The sequence below is a fragment of the Branchiostoma floridae genome, chromosome 14 (assembly GCF_000003815.2).
Source record: "Branchiostoma floridae strain S238N-H82 chromosome 14, Bfl_VNyyK, whole genome shotgun sequence".
Classification (NCBI taxonomy): domain Eukaryota; kingdom Metazoa; phylum Chordata; class Leptocardii; order Amphioxiformes; family Branchiostomatidae; genus Branchiostoma; species Branchiostoma floridae.
In genome coordinates, this window is record NC_049992.1 from 11,827,161 (window position 1) to 11,841,797 (window position 14,637).

Here is a 14,637-nt window from a genome sequence, read left to right on the forward strand (position 1 = left end):
AAAAAAGTGGGGAATTGGGATTTTTTTTCCTTTTCTCCCTCCGTCCTCATCCCAATCAATAAAAAAAAAAAACTTTACGCCCAATGCCCCAAGGAGAGGCCGGGTAAAAGGAGGCTATCGTTCCAGTCGTTTTTGAGTTATCTTGTTGACAGACTGAAACATACACACACACAAACACTACCGAAAAATATAACTTCCGTGACGCATTTCATGGAGGTAATAAAAAAGAACGGCAACTGTAACTCATTGATGATTGGACAATTTTATTTGCTTGGTTTGGACATGCTCAACAATCAACATCGTTAAACATTGAAGGCAGTACTTCCCAATACACCTAGGTGGCACTGCAGGTTAGTGCCGTTGGGCTGTTTCATTTGTTACATATACAGGGTCCAATGTTATTCCATCTATCTGTGACGTCTTGAATGGAAACATTGTACATTTTCTCACAATATTGGCGTTTTGGGTTGTCTTAACTTTTTGGATACAAAAATACCCGATGCTAAATCACAGCAAAGCGTTTTCAATAACAAAATGATCGACCAAATGATGAACCCTACGTGCGCAATGCCCTGATTTACCTGACGATTCTGTGTTGTCTTCACAGGCCAGGGAAATAAATGAAAGAAATATGAAATGATGACGAAGCCATATGCATTTTGTCATCTGTGCGTCTGCCCTTATCCTTTTTGTTCAATGTCCGTTAAACTGTGTCTCTGTCTGGAACAATCGAAGGCTTCTTTCTGTCAAAATTAGCTCCGCTCCAGTTGTTTGATATTTGCGCAATGATGTATTTTCACGAGAATTATTTCCTAAATTCTATATTTACATTAATTTCACATGGCATCATTCTCCATTTTTTTTTCACCAAATTCAGAAAATGCCACATGTATGCATCTGCTTCATCGGTAACCCACCCTGTCCATTATCGTGACTTTCCGCCCACAGGACAGAACTTATTTCTATAAGCAAGAATAGCTACATAGTGTGCCGGAGCCACGATACCTTTGGGCGGAGCTCATTTTTATAGTCTGTGTACTTTAGTATGTCATTCACGTTCTTCATTCTCCCAATTCACCCCATACCTCGTAGTCCTCTTAAAGGCCCAAGTCTAATCCCTCTAAAGGAACCCCCATCTTCTGTTTTCATCTGCTTCCCACAGGCCTAGGGATAATAAAGACTAAATAGAAGCTATGTTTGTAACGTCATCGCACGCCGGGAAAAGGTCAACATAAAAAGGTAATGTGCGACTGCTGCTCTAAGTGAGGGGCTGAGTTAATAGCCGCATAAATAAAGGTTGTCTTAAGAATTGCATCCCTCCATACATACGTATCTTAATGGACACAACTGAACACATTTGTCCAGTTGGAGTACCACGCCGAAGGTCGGTTATACTGACACCGAATATGTCTAGATACAGACACGGATCCAGGAATTCATAGCAGCTCGGTATCATTATCTACTACAGTGTGCAATTATGCATAGCGTTACAATTAATTTCAAATCAAACCTCTATGTCACGCGCAGTAAAAATGTTGACAAAATTACGTGCTCTACTTTTATTCACAAATGGACACTTAAAAGGAAAAGGATGAAACCTGATTTTGTTTTACTTTCTCTACACAACAGAAGCTCGTAAAAATCTCTGTGCGACCTTAACTGGCACCACAGTGACACATAGAGCTAGAGTAAGCCCTTCATACAGGACCTCCAGCGACATAAAACCTACTAGATATTGTTGAGTGTTGTCTCTTATAAACGATTATAGTAGGGCTTTAAAGTATTTGATCATAAAGACAACACTGCACCTCTTGTCTCCAGATATCTGGATGTAGTTATGAACTGAATGTATTACTAGTATCTGCATCATATCGGACGATCAATATGACATGCATGTATCTTTATGCAGATATAAGAGTGGCGGACGAAATAACCTCAAACTAAAGGACTGGATCTCAGCTTAAAAGTTGTTAAATCTTCAAGTTGACTTTAATATTACTTGTCTGTTGCCACAAGGCGTAAAGGGAATTGCCTGGTTATCCCAATTCTCCTAGCCTGGAATCCAGCCGTGTTGTGCTTTGGTCGCTCTGCTTTCTGCGTTGTCAGGAAGCGTAACTCTGGGCGCGACTCAAGCACAGCACGGCTGGATTCCAGGCTACAATTCTCCTGTATCTATGTCAGACTGTGACTTAATAGTAGCTGTATAATTTTTGATTACCAAACCCTCTATGGTTATGAGCACAGCACGTGTTCTGTTTGTTATAGACAGATTTGTGTACACAATCTATTTATACAAATGTATTGAAAGTTAATGGTTGAACTCAAATCGGAACGACATATTGCACACTGTTATCTACAGAGCAAAATTATAGATGTAATTATAGATGGCTTATGGAGTTCAATCCGGATAAATGTTATATCATGCACATAACAAACAAACGAACCCCAAATGTATCCCCCTACCAGTTCTGTGGTCAGACATTAGCAACCACAAAAACCCACCCATACCTCGGTGTTACATTAACAACTGGACTGAAGTGGGGTGTCCATGTTAACAAAATAACAACCAAGGCTAAACAGACACTGGGAGTAATCAAACGCAACTTGTGGGCATGCCCAGCCAGGGTAAAATCACTTGCATACACGTCACTGGTAAGACCAAATCTTGAATATGCTGCAACAGTATGGGATCCGTATACAAAGAAAGACAAAGATAAACTGGAAAGGGTACAGAACCAAGCTGCCAGATTCTGTACAAACAACTACAGCAGAGATGCTAGTGTTACCAAAATGAAAACAGATCTGCAGTGGACATCACTTGAAGACAGGAGGAAAATGTCCAGACTTTGTATGATGTACAAAATGACCAATAAACTGGTGGACGTTCCGACTGATAAGTATCTAACACCAGCTCAAAAAAGAACTAGAAACAGTCATGCTTTCAAGTACCAGAGTTACCAACCTAGGATTGATGTGTTCAAAAATTCCTATTTCCCCAGAACTATTGTAGAGTGGAATATGTTATCACCAAGCACAGTAGGGGCGTCTTCTCTGGATAGTTTCAGAGAACACTTGCATATAGATGTGCAAAAGGTAGGTGTGATGAGTCGTTCAGTGTAATATAACCAGCTGCTGCCGCGCCGCGTGCCTGCGAAGCTGGTGTGTTACGCCGAAGGGCGGTTATACCGGCTATATTGATACAGATACAGATACAGAAGTCGAAGAAATAAAAAAAATATATAAGGTGGATATTTGTTTGAAGACTATCATTGATCACAGTAAGGTTGCTTTGCTCCTACACGATACAAACTGCGTTATCAAGAAATATAGACTTATTGTTATGTCGCTATTTTTATGTTGCCATGCATTGTTAGGTATTGCATATGTTATCGGCACATCTAATATTAAAGGTAATGCCATTGCCTACCCACGTTAGTCGCTATCCAGCCGTTTCATGACTAGGTATGACTTCAATCAGATGTGCAACATTATAACAGACGCCGCTATAACCATGACTTCAGGCGATCCATTAAAGAAGATTCTGACCGCTACAATATAGTCTATAATCGTCTTACATGTAGGTAATGGCCACCTGTTAATGCTGTGGGCCGATACGGGTCGCTCGGTTACACTACAAGGTATCAGGACAATAAAAGACCCATGTTGCTGCTGTACCATCGTGTACGTTTCACCTCTAATGAAATTCTCTGCCATATGAGGAAAAAGCGGTTAATAACGACGTGCAAAGCTGGGGCAAGCTAATGGTCGCTTGGCTGCTGCGCTGGGTGCTGAAAACCGTGTCGCTATTGCAACCCAGTGCCATCCGCTCAATCAATGAAAACTGATCTCAGCGTATGGCCAGGATTAACAGAAAATAATGGAACAATTACAGGAATAACAATGCTTTCATGGCATGTTAGGGCATACTCACGTTTTTCAGTGGCAATGAATTCATCCTTTCCGGACGGACCAGGGCGGAGACGGGTTGTGTGCCAGTGCGCAGCTGCGGGACTGGGCGCTCTTCCTCCGTGCATGCAAATCAACTGTTTGGTGATAAAAATATTCTTTGATGGTACAAGAAAGGGCCCAAAATAGAAGCAGCAGGGAGTACTTTTCCTCAAAGCCTCGCCGGGTTTCCAAATTACTTGTCAAACTAGGCTCTAGAAAATTGAGATAATTGACAACAAAGTCAAAGATGGCGGCCGGGGAAATCAAAGAGCAATCGTCTATACACGGGGGGAATATCTTGAGGGAACCAGTTAGTTATTATTACAGCATATGGTGTCTTGTGAAAACAGTTATGTCTGCCTTGAAATGCCACATTTAAGCGACCTTTCAATTTCATGTAATAGTACGCACAGTCGTCATCATTGAAAACGTCTGACATAGCTATTGTACAAGGTTTAGATGGGAAATGTATGTTTGATAAAAGAATATTGGCGCGCGTCCAAACATGCATAGTCATTACATTACAATTACTGAGTCTGAAAAACAAGCTTTGTAAGTATTGTCTATAATGACAGCAGGCAGGCACTGTCTAGCAATCCATTTAAAGGGTATGGACGGTGAATCCATGAGAATCGCTGTATAAATGTACAAGGTGCACTTACCTGATTGACAAAGGGACATAGATAAACCCCATAGAAAAGGACAAAATTAAATTCATGATGGAAACCAACCATCTAGTGCTTTTAGATTATATTGGCCTCATTGTCTTATAGGAAGAACGAAGTAAAGGGAGGACCAACTATAGAGACACAAGCATAATGATCGCTAGCACGTGCACACGCACATGGGACCTCGTGTGAAAGAAAAAATGGGGCTCGAGGAAGGTAGATCTTACGTTAATGATTAATAACCATGTGGCTGATAAGAGACATATTGAGTTTTGCCATGCATTATTTATCTGGAAGTAGCTAGGACTTTAAACCCTATATGTCAACCGTGTGACTGCAATCACTGGAACTAACCAAAAACATTTCTTTCTTAGCATTGTTGATCAAGATTGAATATGAAAACTGCAATTAAAAGTGAAAGCAGACAACACATTGCATTAAAAATGCTTTCTAGCTTTGTCTTTATTCCTCTCGGCAAGATAGGTGGACATGGTACAATTGGAACAAATCATTGTCACACAAAATCATCAACTACACCACAATGCAGATACTATACCTCCACCTCATTGTAGCAATATGCTTTCTTTTTCAAATTGCATAGACAAAACATTCAAACATTCACGACAAAGGTATTATGTAAGGCTGGAACTACAGTTTACGTGTACGGTTTGGTCCTTGGGACATTTAGCACCTCTAAATGTTATTGTGATTCCCGTGGAAGATGTTGAAAATACAGACATTCTGACTACACTAACAGCAAACATTTTCTCCACTGACCTAGAACATATCTGTCTATGAATTATAGGAATATTTAATTCTTCACTGTTTTGCAATTCTTCACTATTGTGCATTTTTAGTAGCAAAGTTGCAAACTAGCACCAGCAGTGGCATTAAGATTGACATGTGAATTCAAATGTATTGGGTTAATGTAACCAACTCGCTACCACAAATTTTACATGGCAAGACTGCATTCATTCCAAAACTATGGTACATTTCCTATTAGAAAATGATGTAAAACTTGACATTTTACTTACTACTCAGCATTCTGACACCATAGAAAAGTACAGATTATTAATGCTATTAGCATTGAGGATTTCAGTCAACTGTATACAATATCCAGTAAAGTTGTGCCTGTGATTTCCTTCTATTTTCTCTAGATTACTAGCCTGATTAAATCTCGCTTATAGCAGCCCGCCAAACATCCGCCCGCTCCGCGGGGAGGGGCCAGTTACAGCCCTGGACAGCGGAGTTTCTGTTACACAGACTACTAGATTACTATTTGTGTCACAGGCTAGGTACATGCATACAAACTACAGCACTAACAGTAAGAAGGTGTAAACACTGCAAGACAATAGTACCATCTAGTTCTGCATTGTCAATTTGTTGCCATATTCACTCTAGCATATTGCATGCACAACTATCCACATTGCTTTGAATCTGCAACCTGAATTGGCTGCTACATTTACTGCTACATTTACATCTCCAAAGGCAACCAAAGTAACCAATTAGTGATAACTAGTTTGCAATATCAGGAGCCATAGGGGTTGATCTAATGAGGCAACTCTAATTTGAGATAGAACAGGAAACTATCAATCAATTTGTGCCCTGTTTATTTGAACAGGGATAAGATGCAACAAATCATTTCAAAATTCCATGGGAATTTGCCAATCTATTGCACGGCAATCCCTCAAATTAATTCCGCACATTTTTTCTTTCAATTGAATCATCTATGACCATGTAATAAATGATTCTGTAAACTGACCACAACAGATATTCTTCCCTTTCTCTTGTGTAGATGTGTCAACTACGGAGTACAATTCTACAAGACAATGAATTTAGCTTCATAAATCCCATTCAAAACATCCATGGACAAGACCTGACTAACTGGCAACATCCTTGCTTTTGAACAAGGTGAATTTCAAGGGCAAACTTTCAATCAAGTAAGTCTTACGATACGATGCCATGCTCATGTATAAATAAAGCATACTGGTGACTAAACTTGGCTGGATTTCATATAATACATTACAGAAACAAAATCAATTTCTACACATTTCCAGAACATATGGAGGTACATGTACCATTACTTTGAAGTTAAAAGCACAAAAGGACACAGATATGTGCAAAATGACAACCAGTAACCTGCACACCATCCTTCTTAGTTAACATCTTATTTTGAAGGATCAAAGCCTAAGTATACTTATCACGGCGGTACCCTAACCCAGGCTACAAAATAATTTACATTTCTCAATACTACCCAAACCACATTTATAGCCAGACTTGGACTTTGGTAAGTAATACTTGTATCAGTATGTGCTTGTGACACAATACATGAACTGTTATTTGTATGAAGGCAGTCACAAAAGAATGCATCTATTCTAATGAATTATTGCACATTCAACTACTACATGTATCAATAAATTATACATATGTAGATACTATACTGTCAGTAAACTATGTGTACTATAGTAAAGTATAATGGGTAAAACAAAACACAACTTAAAACTACTGTGCAACTTCCATATGAAATCTATTATAAAAATGTGCTAAACTATTGCCTTGCCTGTGCTATTGTCAATCATTCTGATTTTACCTCCAACACACTAATCTATAACTCTATTGTTCTGTGTTTTAGGGAGATCGGATAACATAATTGATTCTCATCCATTCCCTAAAACTCTCACGTGTCTTTACATTGCAATTACCTTGTCTTTACATTGCAACTTTAATTAGGTTGAAGCATTACAAAGATTCTTCTGAGAGCCAGATCAGGATACAGATGATAAATTTTAACTGATATTAATCCGATTATAAAGACCTCAAGAGTATTGAAACTACAAAACGTCATTTTGTTCATTTTAGAAAACACCCAGTCTTTTAAGATCAAGCTAGGTTTCATTCATAATCTCCAAAAGGGGAGCCCCCCCCCCCACCACCACAAAACTGCCACTGACTTATCAAAATAGCATGACTGCATGTTGATTTCATTTCAGTTGCTCTACCAAACCTGTGTGATTCTAATGTTCACAACAGAAAAAAAAATTTTTTTTTCCCCAACTGTAAACAGTTAACTATAGCATATATGAACAATTAAAATCCAGTTTGTTTCCATGTGATATGTATGCATAAGTTGCCATGCCAGCATACGGGGAAGAGGTGAAGGCCAAACAAATTCAATTTCTTGGTACTCCGATTTGGTAAAAGTTTACGATGAAATTGATGAAGCAGGCAGGCAAAAACAGACACTGTGAGGTAGACAATCTACATGATACCAACACACATACAGTAGCTGTGAAGTTGATACTATGGACACAAAATTTCTGAAAGCCACTTATTTTCAGAGAGGCAAGGATGGTCTATCTCTGTTAGAATTCAAGCAGTGAATACGAGTGCCAAGAAATCAATTATGTGTGGCCAGATGGGATAAAATAACAACACAATGAGGTATAACGGTATCAAGGTAACTCATGGAAGTCAAATTTGGTGTACAACTCCTCCGTCTGCTCGTACACAGGTAGGATCGTGTCCGCGAGTTCCGAGACCAGCCCCAGGACCACATCCTCCTCCTCCTTGCACAACTTCTCCAGGAAATTCTTCCTGGTGGGAAGTGTGTAGAAAGCCATCCCGGCCGCTTTCCGGACGATCCACACGTGATAGTTCGCCAGGGTTTCATGGTAGCACTCGTACGCCAGGGTGGAGACCTTCGCGTCCGAGGTGCTCTTCCCCATCCTGTTCAAGAACTCCATGATGAACTTGAGGGCGCGGTGGAGACGTAAAAGCGTCCTCGCACCGGACGGCTTCTTGTTGTCCAAGACGATACCCGTGTCTTTCTCGTATTGCAGCATGGACTCGATGGTGGCGTAGTGTTTGCCCTGCTCTGATGCTCGGTAAGCTTCCAAAATCTCGATCTTCGATTTTGCATCCGAAGTAACGAAAGAGAAAACTGTGCCGAGCATCTCCAAGAGCCTGTAAAATGAGAGCATGTCATTTTGTTAAAACTTGGCGACATGTCTACTTCACCTACGAATCATCAGTAAACGCCTCATCAGTAAACGCCCAACCACTCATCAGTAGAATAGGCTATAGGATTTTTTTTTTCCAAAACTCTGTGGCATTTCATTTAACTTTAACGTACTAGTTGTCTACAATCTAAATTTTGAGGGCGAACTATGCTGGAGAATGAGTCATAGTGATATCGAGCAGGTTATTATGGTAACCACCTTGCTGATACATAGAAACAACTCCCTTGGGGAGGGGGGCGGAAGGAAGCCGGCTCACGAGGCTTGGCTCATCACGCAACTGTATACCGTTATAACGCGTTACTCCAGTAGCGTTGGGAGTTTACTAAAAATCAAAGCGGTGAAACTCGCGTTTAGAAACTCACTTCGTGATATCTCTATAGGCGCCATTGTACTTAGTCAGATCAAGCTTCCCATCCTCCGTCTTGATTTGTTTAAAGGCCTCTGTAACCTGTGGAAGGGAAAACTTTCCATCGCCAGATGCCGAAGAATCTGCCATGTTGGCTGATCTTTTCTTCCGGGTGCCGGTAAAATGTATCCTGTATAACCATTGGCTCTAAAATCTGAGCTCTAGCCAATCAAATTGAGTCTAACATATACGACTAGGTATCATCACCTTTGACCTGAAGTAGAATAGTCCACAACTTCTAGGCAGATAGAGTTTTCAATGTTTGCATTTGCGGTCTAATAAGTGATAAAAATTGAATAAGTGAAAAAGTTAGTCTTAAAGTCAATATTCTTTAGAGTTTGTTTCTTTTTAATCTTTCTAAGGGTGCACTATATATAATTTCTGAAATATAATTACTACAAACACCCCTACATTCATAATAGTTTGTTCCTGTGTGTTGCTGGTTTGCACGTTTGTGATGGTTGCATGTGGTTTTGACTCAGCAACTTCAAGACGCTCTTGAAGGCGATAACTGTTGTTGAATATTAGCCACACTTCACTGAAAGGACCGCGACTCCATACGGACAAACATGCCGGAGATCAAGGCAGTCCCACTGGGTGAGTGAGAGTGCCACCACACTGTGTGGCAAACTGTCATACTGCGCTTGTTATGTCTGCTCACATAATCAATCATGTCAGCATATCAGTGCCAGTTGGGGTCACAAAGATAACTTCACAACAACAACATTATGTTTAAAACATTATCATTTATGTTTATATAATATCAACTTTAAACGAATCGCCCGAACCTCACCCCCCCTCCACTTTGCCCCTGATTTTTGTTTGGGGGGTGGGGGGTATTTACCTTGAGGATACCTTGAGGATACTTCGTTGTAGTAAGGCTCCCGCCTGTTGGCACAACCTCTAGATCTTCATTCCTTGTATCTCTTATGCTCCCAGAACTTGTCCAGCATTGTTTTAAAAGTGTTCACACTGTTTGCTGTTACCACTTCCTCGGGCAAAGAATTCCACAATCGAACTGTCCTTGCGGAGAACGACTGGCGTCGCACATTAGATCTGGCTAGTGGCACTTTAATCTTGAAGCAGTGACCTCTTGTTTTGTCGAGGTTTGCTAGCTCAAAGAAGCTCTCGGGATCGATTCGCTCTTTTTTGGTCATGATCTTATAGAGCTGAATCATATCGCCCCTTTCTCTTCTGTACTTGAGTGTTGGTAGTTTTAACTTTCTGAGTCTGGAACTATACGGCATCCCTTTCAGCGAGGGAACCAGTCTTGTAGCCCTATGCTGGACTCTCTCTATAATCTTTTGGTCAGTACTAAAATGGGGACCCCAGACTACATTTGCATATTCCAGGTGTGGCCTGACCATACATTTGTACAAAATGGGTACTGAACTTTCATCTAAATTTGTAAACGCTCTCTTCACTAGCCCTAAAACCTGGTTACCCTTCAGAGCTGCTGCTGCAGTATTAACATGAAACTTAAGCTGATCATCCACTGCCAAACCTAGATCTTTCTCAACTCTAGTTTGCTCTAGCTCATGACCACCTAGTGTGTACTTAGCCCTCTGGTTCTTACTACCAAGATGTAAAATCTTACACTTGCCAGCGTTAAAGGGTAACTGCCAGATTTCTGACCAGTGCTCCACCGCACATAAGTCACGCTGTAAAGCCACCTGGTCAGCATGTGAACAGATGGGTCGGTAAATTTTACTATCATCTGCAAAAATCTTAACTGTGCTTGTTATCACATCGGGTAAGTCATTTATGTAGACAACAAATAGAGTCGGCCCAAGTACACTACCCTGCGGAATGCCACTTGTAACTTCACACCAAGGAGACTGTGAACCATTTATCACAACCCTCTGTCTTCTTTGGTGTAAGAAGTCTCGCATCCATGTAAGAAGTGTACCATCAATTCCATATGCTTTAAGCTTCACTAATAACCTCTGGTGGGGCACAGAATCGAAGGCCTTCCTAAAATCCAAATATACAGAGTCGACTGGTTCACCCCTCTCCAGGCTTAGGGACCAATCATTCATGACATCTAATAGTTGGGTTGTACATGATCTTTTAGGGACGAAACCGTGCTGTGAGTCAGTGAAAAGATTATTAACCATAAAATGATCTACCAAAATGTCTCGAATAATTGATTCCAACACCTTCCCAACCACGGACGTCAAACTGACTGGCCTGTAGTTACCAGGCTCAGTCCTGCTGCCCTATTTGGGGGCAATGTTTACAAATTCTACTAGTTCTACCGCTCTGGGTCCAGCTGATACCGCTTACTTGCATTTAAGATGTAGAATAAGATGTGGGGAAACAGTTTTGATTTTTTAGGGAGAAACTGGGCTACACTGTAAACTCTGTACACAGATATATTCACTATGACTTGATTTAAACATCTCCCAAACTCCTTGCACATTATATAATATCGGGTGTATTTTGCAGCCAGTAGGTACCCTAAGTGTGGGTAATGAGGCTGTTTAACGTGGTCGAGACACCTCCTCGAGCACGGGACTCCCGTTTTACGTCCCTCCCGGAAGACGATTTCGTGGAAAGCTTTGTGAGGCTACAGCAATCTAGACGTCCTTGGTTGGGGGACTCCCATCCAAGTACTATCCGGACTGTGCGTTGCTTAACTTCCAAGATTAAGGGATCGATTGAGGTGCTACGTGGCCGTAGCACCTTTATGACAGCATCTTTGCAGAATGGTCATGTGCAATGTGCCGATATAGTTGTATGGTTATGACTAATTATTTAGACACTATTAGTATTTGTATGCTGATCTTGTGATGCATTATGTACTAATACACACACATACACACACATACACACACATGCATGCACATGCACACAATGATGACAAACACATAAAAACAAACAAACAGACAATGTGTGTGGCAGCATGGAACACTTACTTCATGAGTTCAGACTGTGAGTTGGCATATGTTGTGGTGTTGACTTCTCCATTGTTTGTCATCACATTTTTAAAGCTGTTGACCAGCGGAGACAAGTAGCACTGTTTAGGGTTGTCATCTTCACCTGCTAGTCCCTCTTGCTGTTTAATGTCATGTTGTGAATCTTTCTGGAATGAGATTAGATATGGTAGTTAGTTGATTTCCTTAGTTAATGCAGTGACCCTGCATACTTTTTGGGGCATAGCCTGGATGCTATACTACATGTACTTAGTTTACAGGAGCTCCTATATACTCCTCTCTACATGGGAGCCACTTTGTTCTGTAAATCACATAATGTACACAATGGTTTCCCCTGCTACTGCAAAATAAAGGTACAGTGGAAGCCGCTTAATTGCACACCCAATTTGCCAGCGAATCCCGTGCAATTATCCGGTGTGTGTGTGATAATGCAAAGTTACTCAGTTGGACCGCACCGCCACGGGATTTGGAGATTCCGTGCAATTGACCGAAGTGTGCATTTATCCGACGTGCGATTAACTAGCTTCCACTGTACTAGGAAAGGACATGGATTTATAGTTACTAAACTAGTACCCAGGGTAGTTGGGTACATGTATGTGTACACGACCTTAAACATTACAGATGATTGGAATGATATTGATAGACAGCTGTCTGCTTGTTACTGAGATCAAATTTCCATTTACTGTATGTTGTATAATCCAGTGAGGATGCCCTTGGATTGCAGGTGAATTTGTTTTTTAAGGTAGCATGATAATGAACTTAGAATGCAAAGGATTGTACCTAAATGTGACAAACCTGTGACATTCTTAGGAAATGTCTAGTCATTGGTTGATGAGAAAAAAAATTAGTTCATTCTTGCCAGTATTGCAAATGAATTTTGATAGTAAGTTCAATAGGAGTTGGTTCATGATTATTTGTAGAGTTTGTAATTCAAAGTGAAGGTGAGATTGTAAAGGTTTCGTTTTAAATGTATTTAATAGCTGAATAAAACCTCACCTCAGGCTCATTCCAAACAAAAGGATGGTCAAATTCAGCACCATCTAGAATTCTCTCCACTTGTTCTAGCCAAGCTGTTTCCTCGTCAGTAGGTACCTGCCCCTCCCTACCATCCTTACCAGTGGTATCACCCTCTGGTAGACTGTACACAGAAAACCCTTCCCCATGTTTGTGGTTAGTTAAGTGTTGTGGAAATAGATTTTGGTTTTGTTTGTCCCCTTCAACCTTGACTTCATGCCATCCCGCTTCGACTTTGATGGATCCTTGGTCCCCTCCCTGCATAATGGCACGACCCTCTATGTTGTACTGTTTGTTGTTGATATGAACGTGGCCCTTGCCTCCCAAACTGTGGATGATGTCGGCTGTTTCTTGGAGCATGTTCCATCTTGCTGTAGTCCGTAAGATCGAAGAAAATGTTCATATCAAATTGCCACAACATTGGTAAAGATGTTAGATAGTTTTTCCCTTTAGTAGCAAGGAGCTTTTATCAGATAAAAGCTCCTTGTTTAGTAGTAGCTGGGCTTTACCAACTTTGCCCACAGCTAATCGGACCAATACAGCCTAGTGGAGTTGGTAAAGGGCCAATTGAATTATGGTCTTGTTCCCTTAATATGAAGAAGCTGAAGATTCCTTACTTAAAAAAGCAACTGTTGCTACAGGTCTACAGTACATTTTATTTTTCAGTAGTTCTTGAAAGTTGAATGAGAATAAAATACTGAGCTATTTAAATTAATAAAAGACTCCTATTAATGCGGTTAGGTATAAAAGCAGCATGTAAACATGTCCATGAGGGTAGGTCAGGGTCCTACCTCTGACTCTCTGTTGCATTGTACATATACATAGCTACATAAGATACCAACTAGATAAATTTCTTTGTATTGTAAAGACTGACAGCCAGCCAGTCTATCATCGTGAATTATGCATGATAAGTAGATCAACCATGAAAAGTCTGGAAGGCCTCCCAAATACACACTTGCCTCAATGGTCAATATACATGCAGAAAAACAAGCCTTTTAGTCAATCAAATTAGCCTTGTGATAACAATAATGAGAAAGTTCTTGCTCTGCTCTCTATGTCATTCCATTCACAATACAGTGACCATTCCATCACTCCATTTGTTGATCAATCAGCTGAGATTTCCCAGCTTGTTTACAGCTGATTGTCACATTCCCAAGAGACTTGGCAGGAGTCCAGACAACATGAAGAGCCAGCTGGCCTCTTCACAATTTAGGGTCAGACTGCAGTGTTTACAACCAACATTTTCTACAACTTACTTGTTCACAAGTCACTCACAAGAGAAAATGTTAAAATATGGAAGGAGAATAACTCAGTTTCTTACCTGTTTTGCGAGAAGAAGGCCTTCCAGAACCTAGTCCAAACCACAAGAAAAACAAACACAATACTGCAGTGACTAAAATCACCATCTTCAGTCTTCTCTTCATCTTGGTTACCACTATTCTAAACTACTAGTATCCCGTTCAATTCAAGTCATGATGCCTTTGGTTGTAAGTGCTGCATGCCTGCAACAAAAGCCAGCATGGTTCATACTGGGGTGAAGAAGGAGGTCACAACTGCAACCTTTGACCCCACTTAGGTCACCAGGAGGAATAGGTGACAGTTTGTTTGTTGTCTGCCATCCATAATAAATGTTACCAATAAAAGCT

General features: G+C 40.6%; 2 protein-coding genes across 3 annotated transcripts in view; one reads left to right on the forward strand and one right to left on the reverse strand.

Annotated features, from left to right (window-relative positions):
• Positions 1 to 7,623: 7,623 nt before the first annotated feature.
• On the reverse strand, positions 7,624 to 14,616 carry LOC118431041 (ceramide-1-phosphate transfer protein-like). Of its 2 annotated transcripts, none has more exons than XM_035842119.1 (4): positions 14,313 to 14,616; positions 12,974 to 13,362; positions 11,960 to 12,126; positions 7,624 to 8,579 (listed from the first exon to the last, which is right to left on the reverse strand). In XM_035842119.1, the coding sequence occupies exons 1-4, from the start codon at positions 14,413 to 14,415 to the stop codon at positions 8,069 to 8,071; spliced, it is 1,170 nt and encodes a 389-aa protein (XP_035698012.1). In that variant the 5' UTR covers positions 14,416 to 14,616; the 3' UTR covers positions 7,624 to 8,068. The 2 variants fall into 2 exon arrangements, with proteins under 2 accessions (XP_035698012.1, XP_035698013.1); XM_035842120.1 differs by having other exon boundaries at positions 7,626 to 8,579; positions 13,199 to 13,362; positions 14,313 to 14,559.
• Positions 9,456 to 14,637, forward strand: part of LOC118431042 (integrator complex subunit 11-like) — a 29,001-nt gene continuing 23,819 nt past the window's right edge. The window contains exon 1 of the mRNA XM_035842122.1: positions 9,456 to 9,638. Within this exon, the coding sequence (XP_035698015.1) occupies positions 9,611 to 9,638 (28 nt within the window). The 5' untranslated portion in view covers positions 9,456 to 9,610. The remainder of the gene's footprint in view (positions 9,639 to 14,637) is intronic.

Bases quoted from the DNA above. Each gene is read 5' to 3' on its own strand.
- LOC118431041 (XM_035842119.1), bottom strand. From the start codon at position 14,415: ATGAAGAGAAGACTGAAGATGGTGATTTTAGTCACTGCAGTATTGTGT. The intron at 13,363-14,312 runs GTAAGAAACTGA...TACGGACTACAG, and splicing joins GCCTTCTTCTCGCAAAACAG to CAAGATGGAACATGCTCCAA. The intron at 12,127-12,973 runs GTGAGGTTTTAT...ATCTCATTCCAG, and splicing joins TTGTTTGGAATGAGCCTGAG to AAAGATTCACAACATGACAT.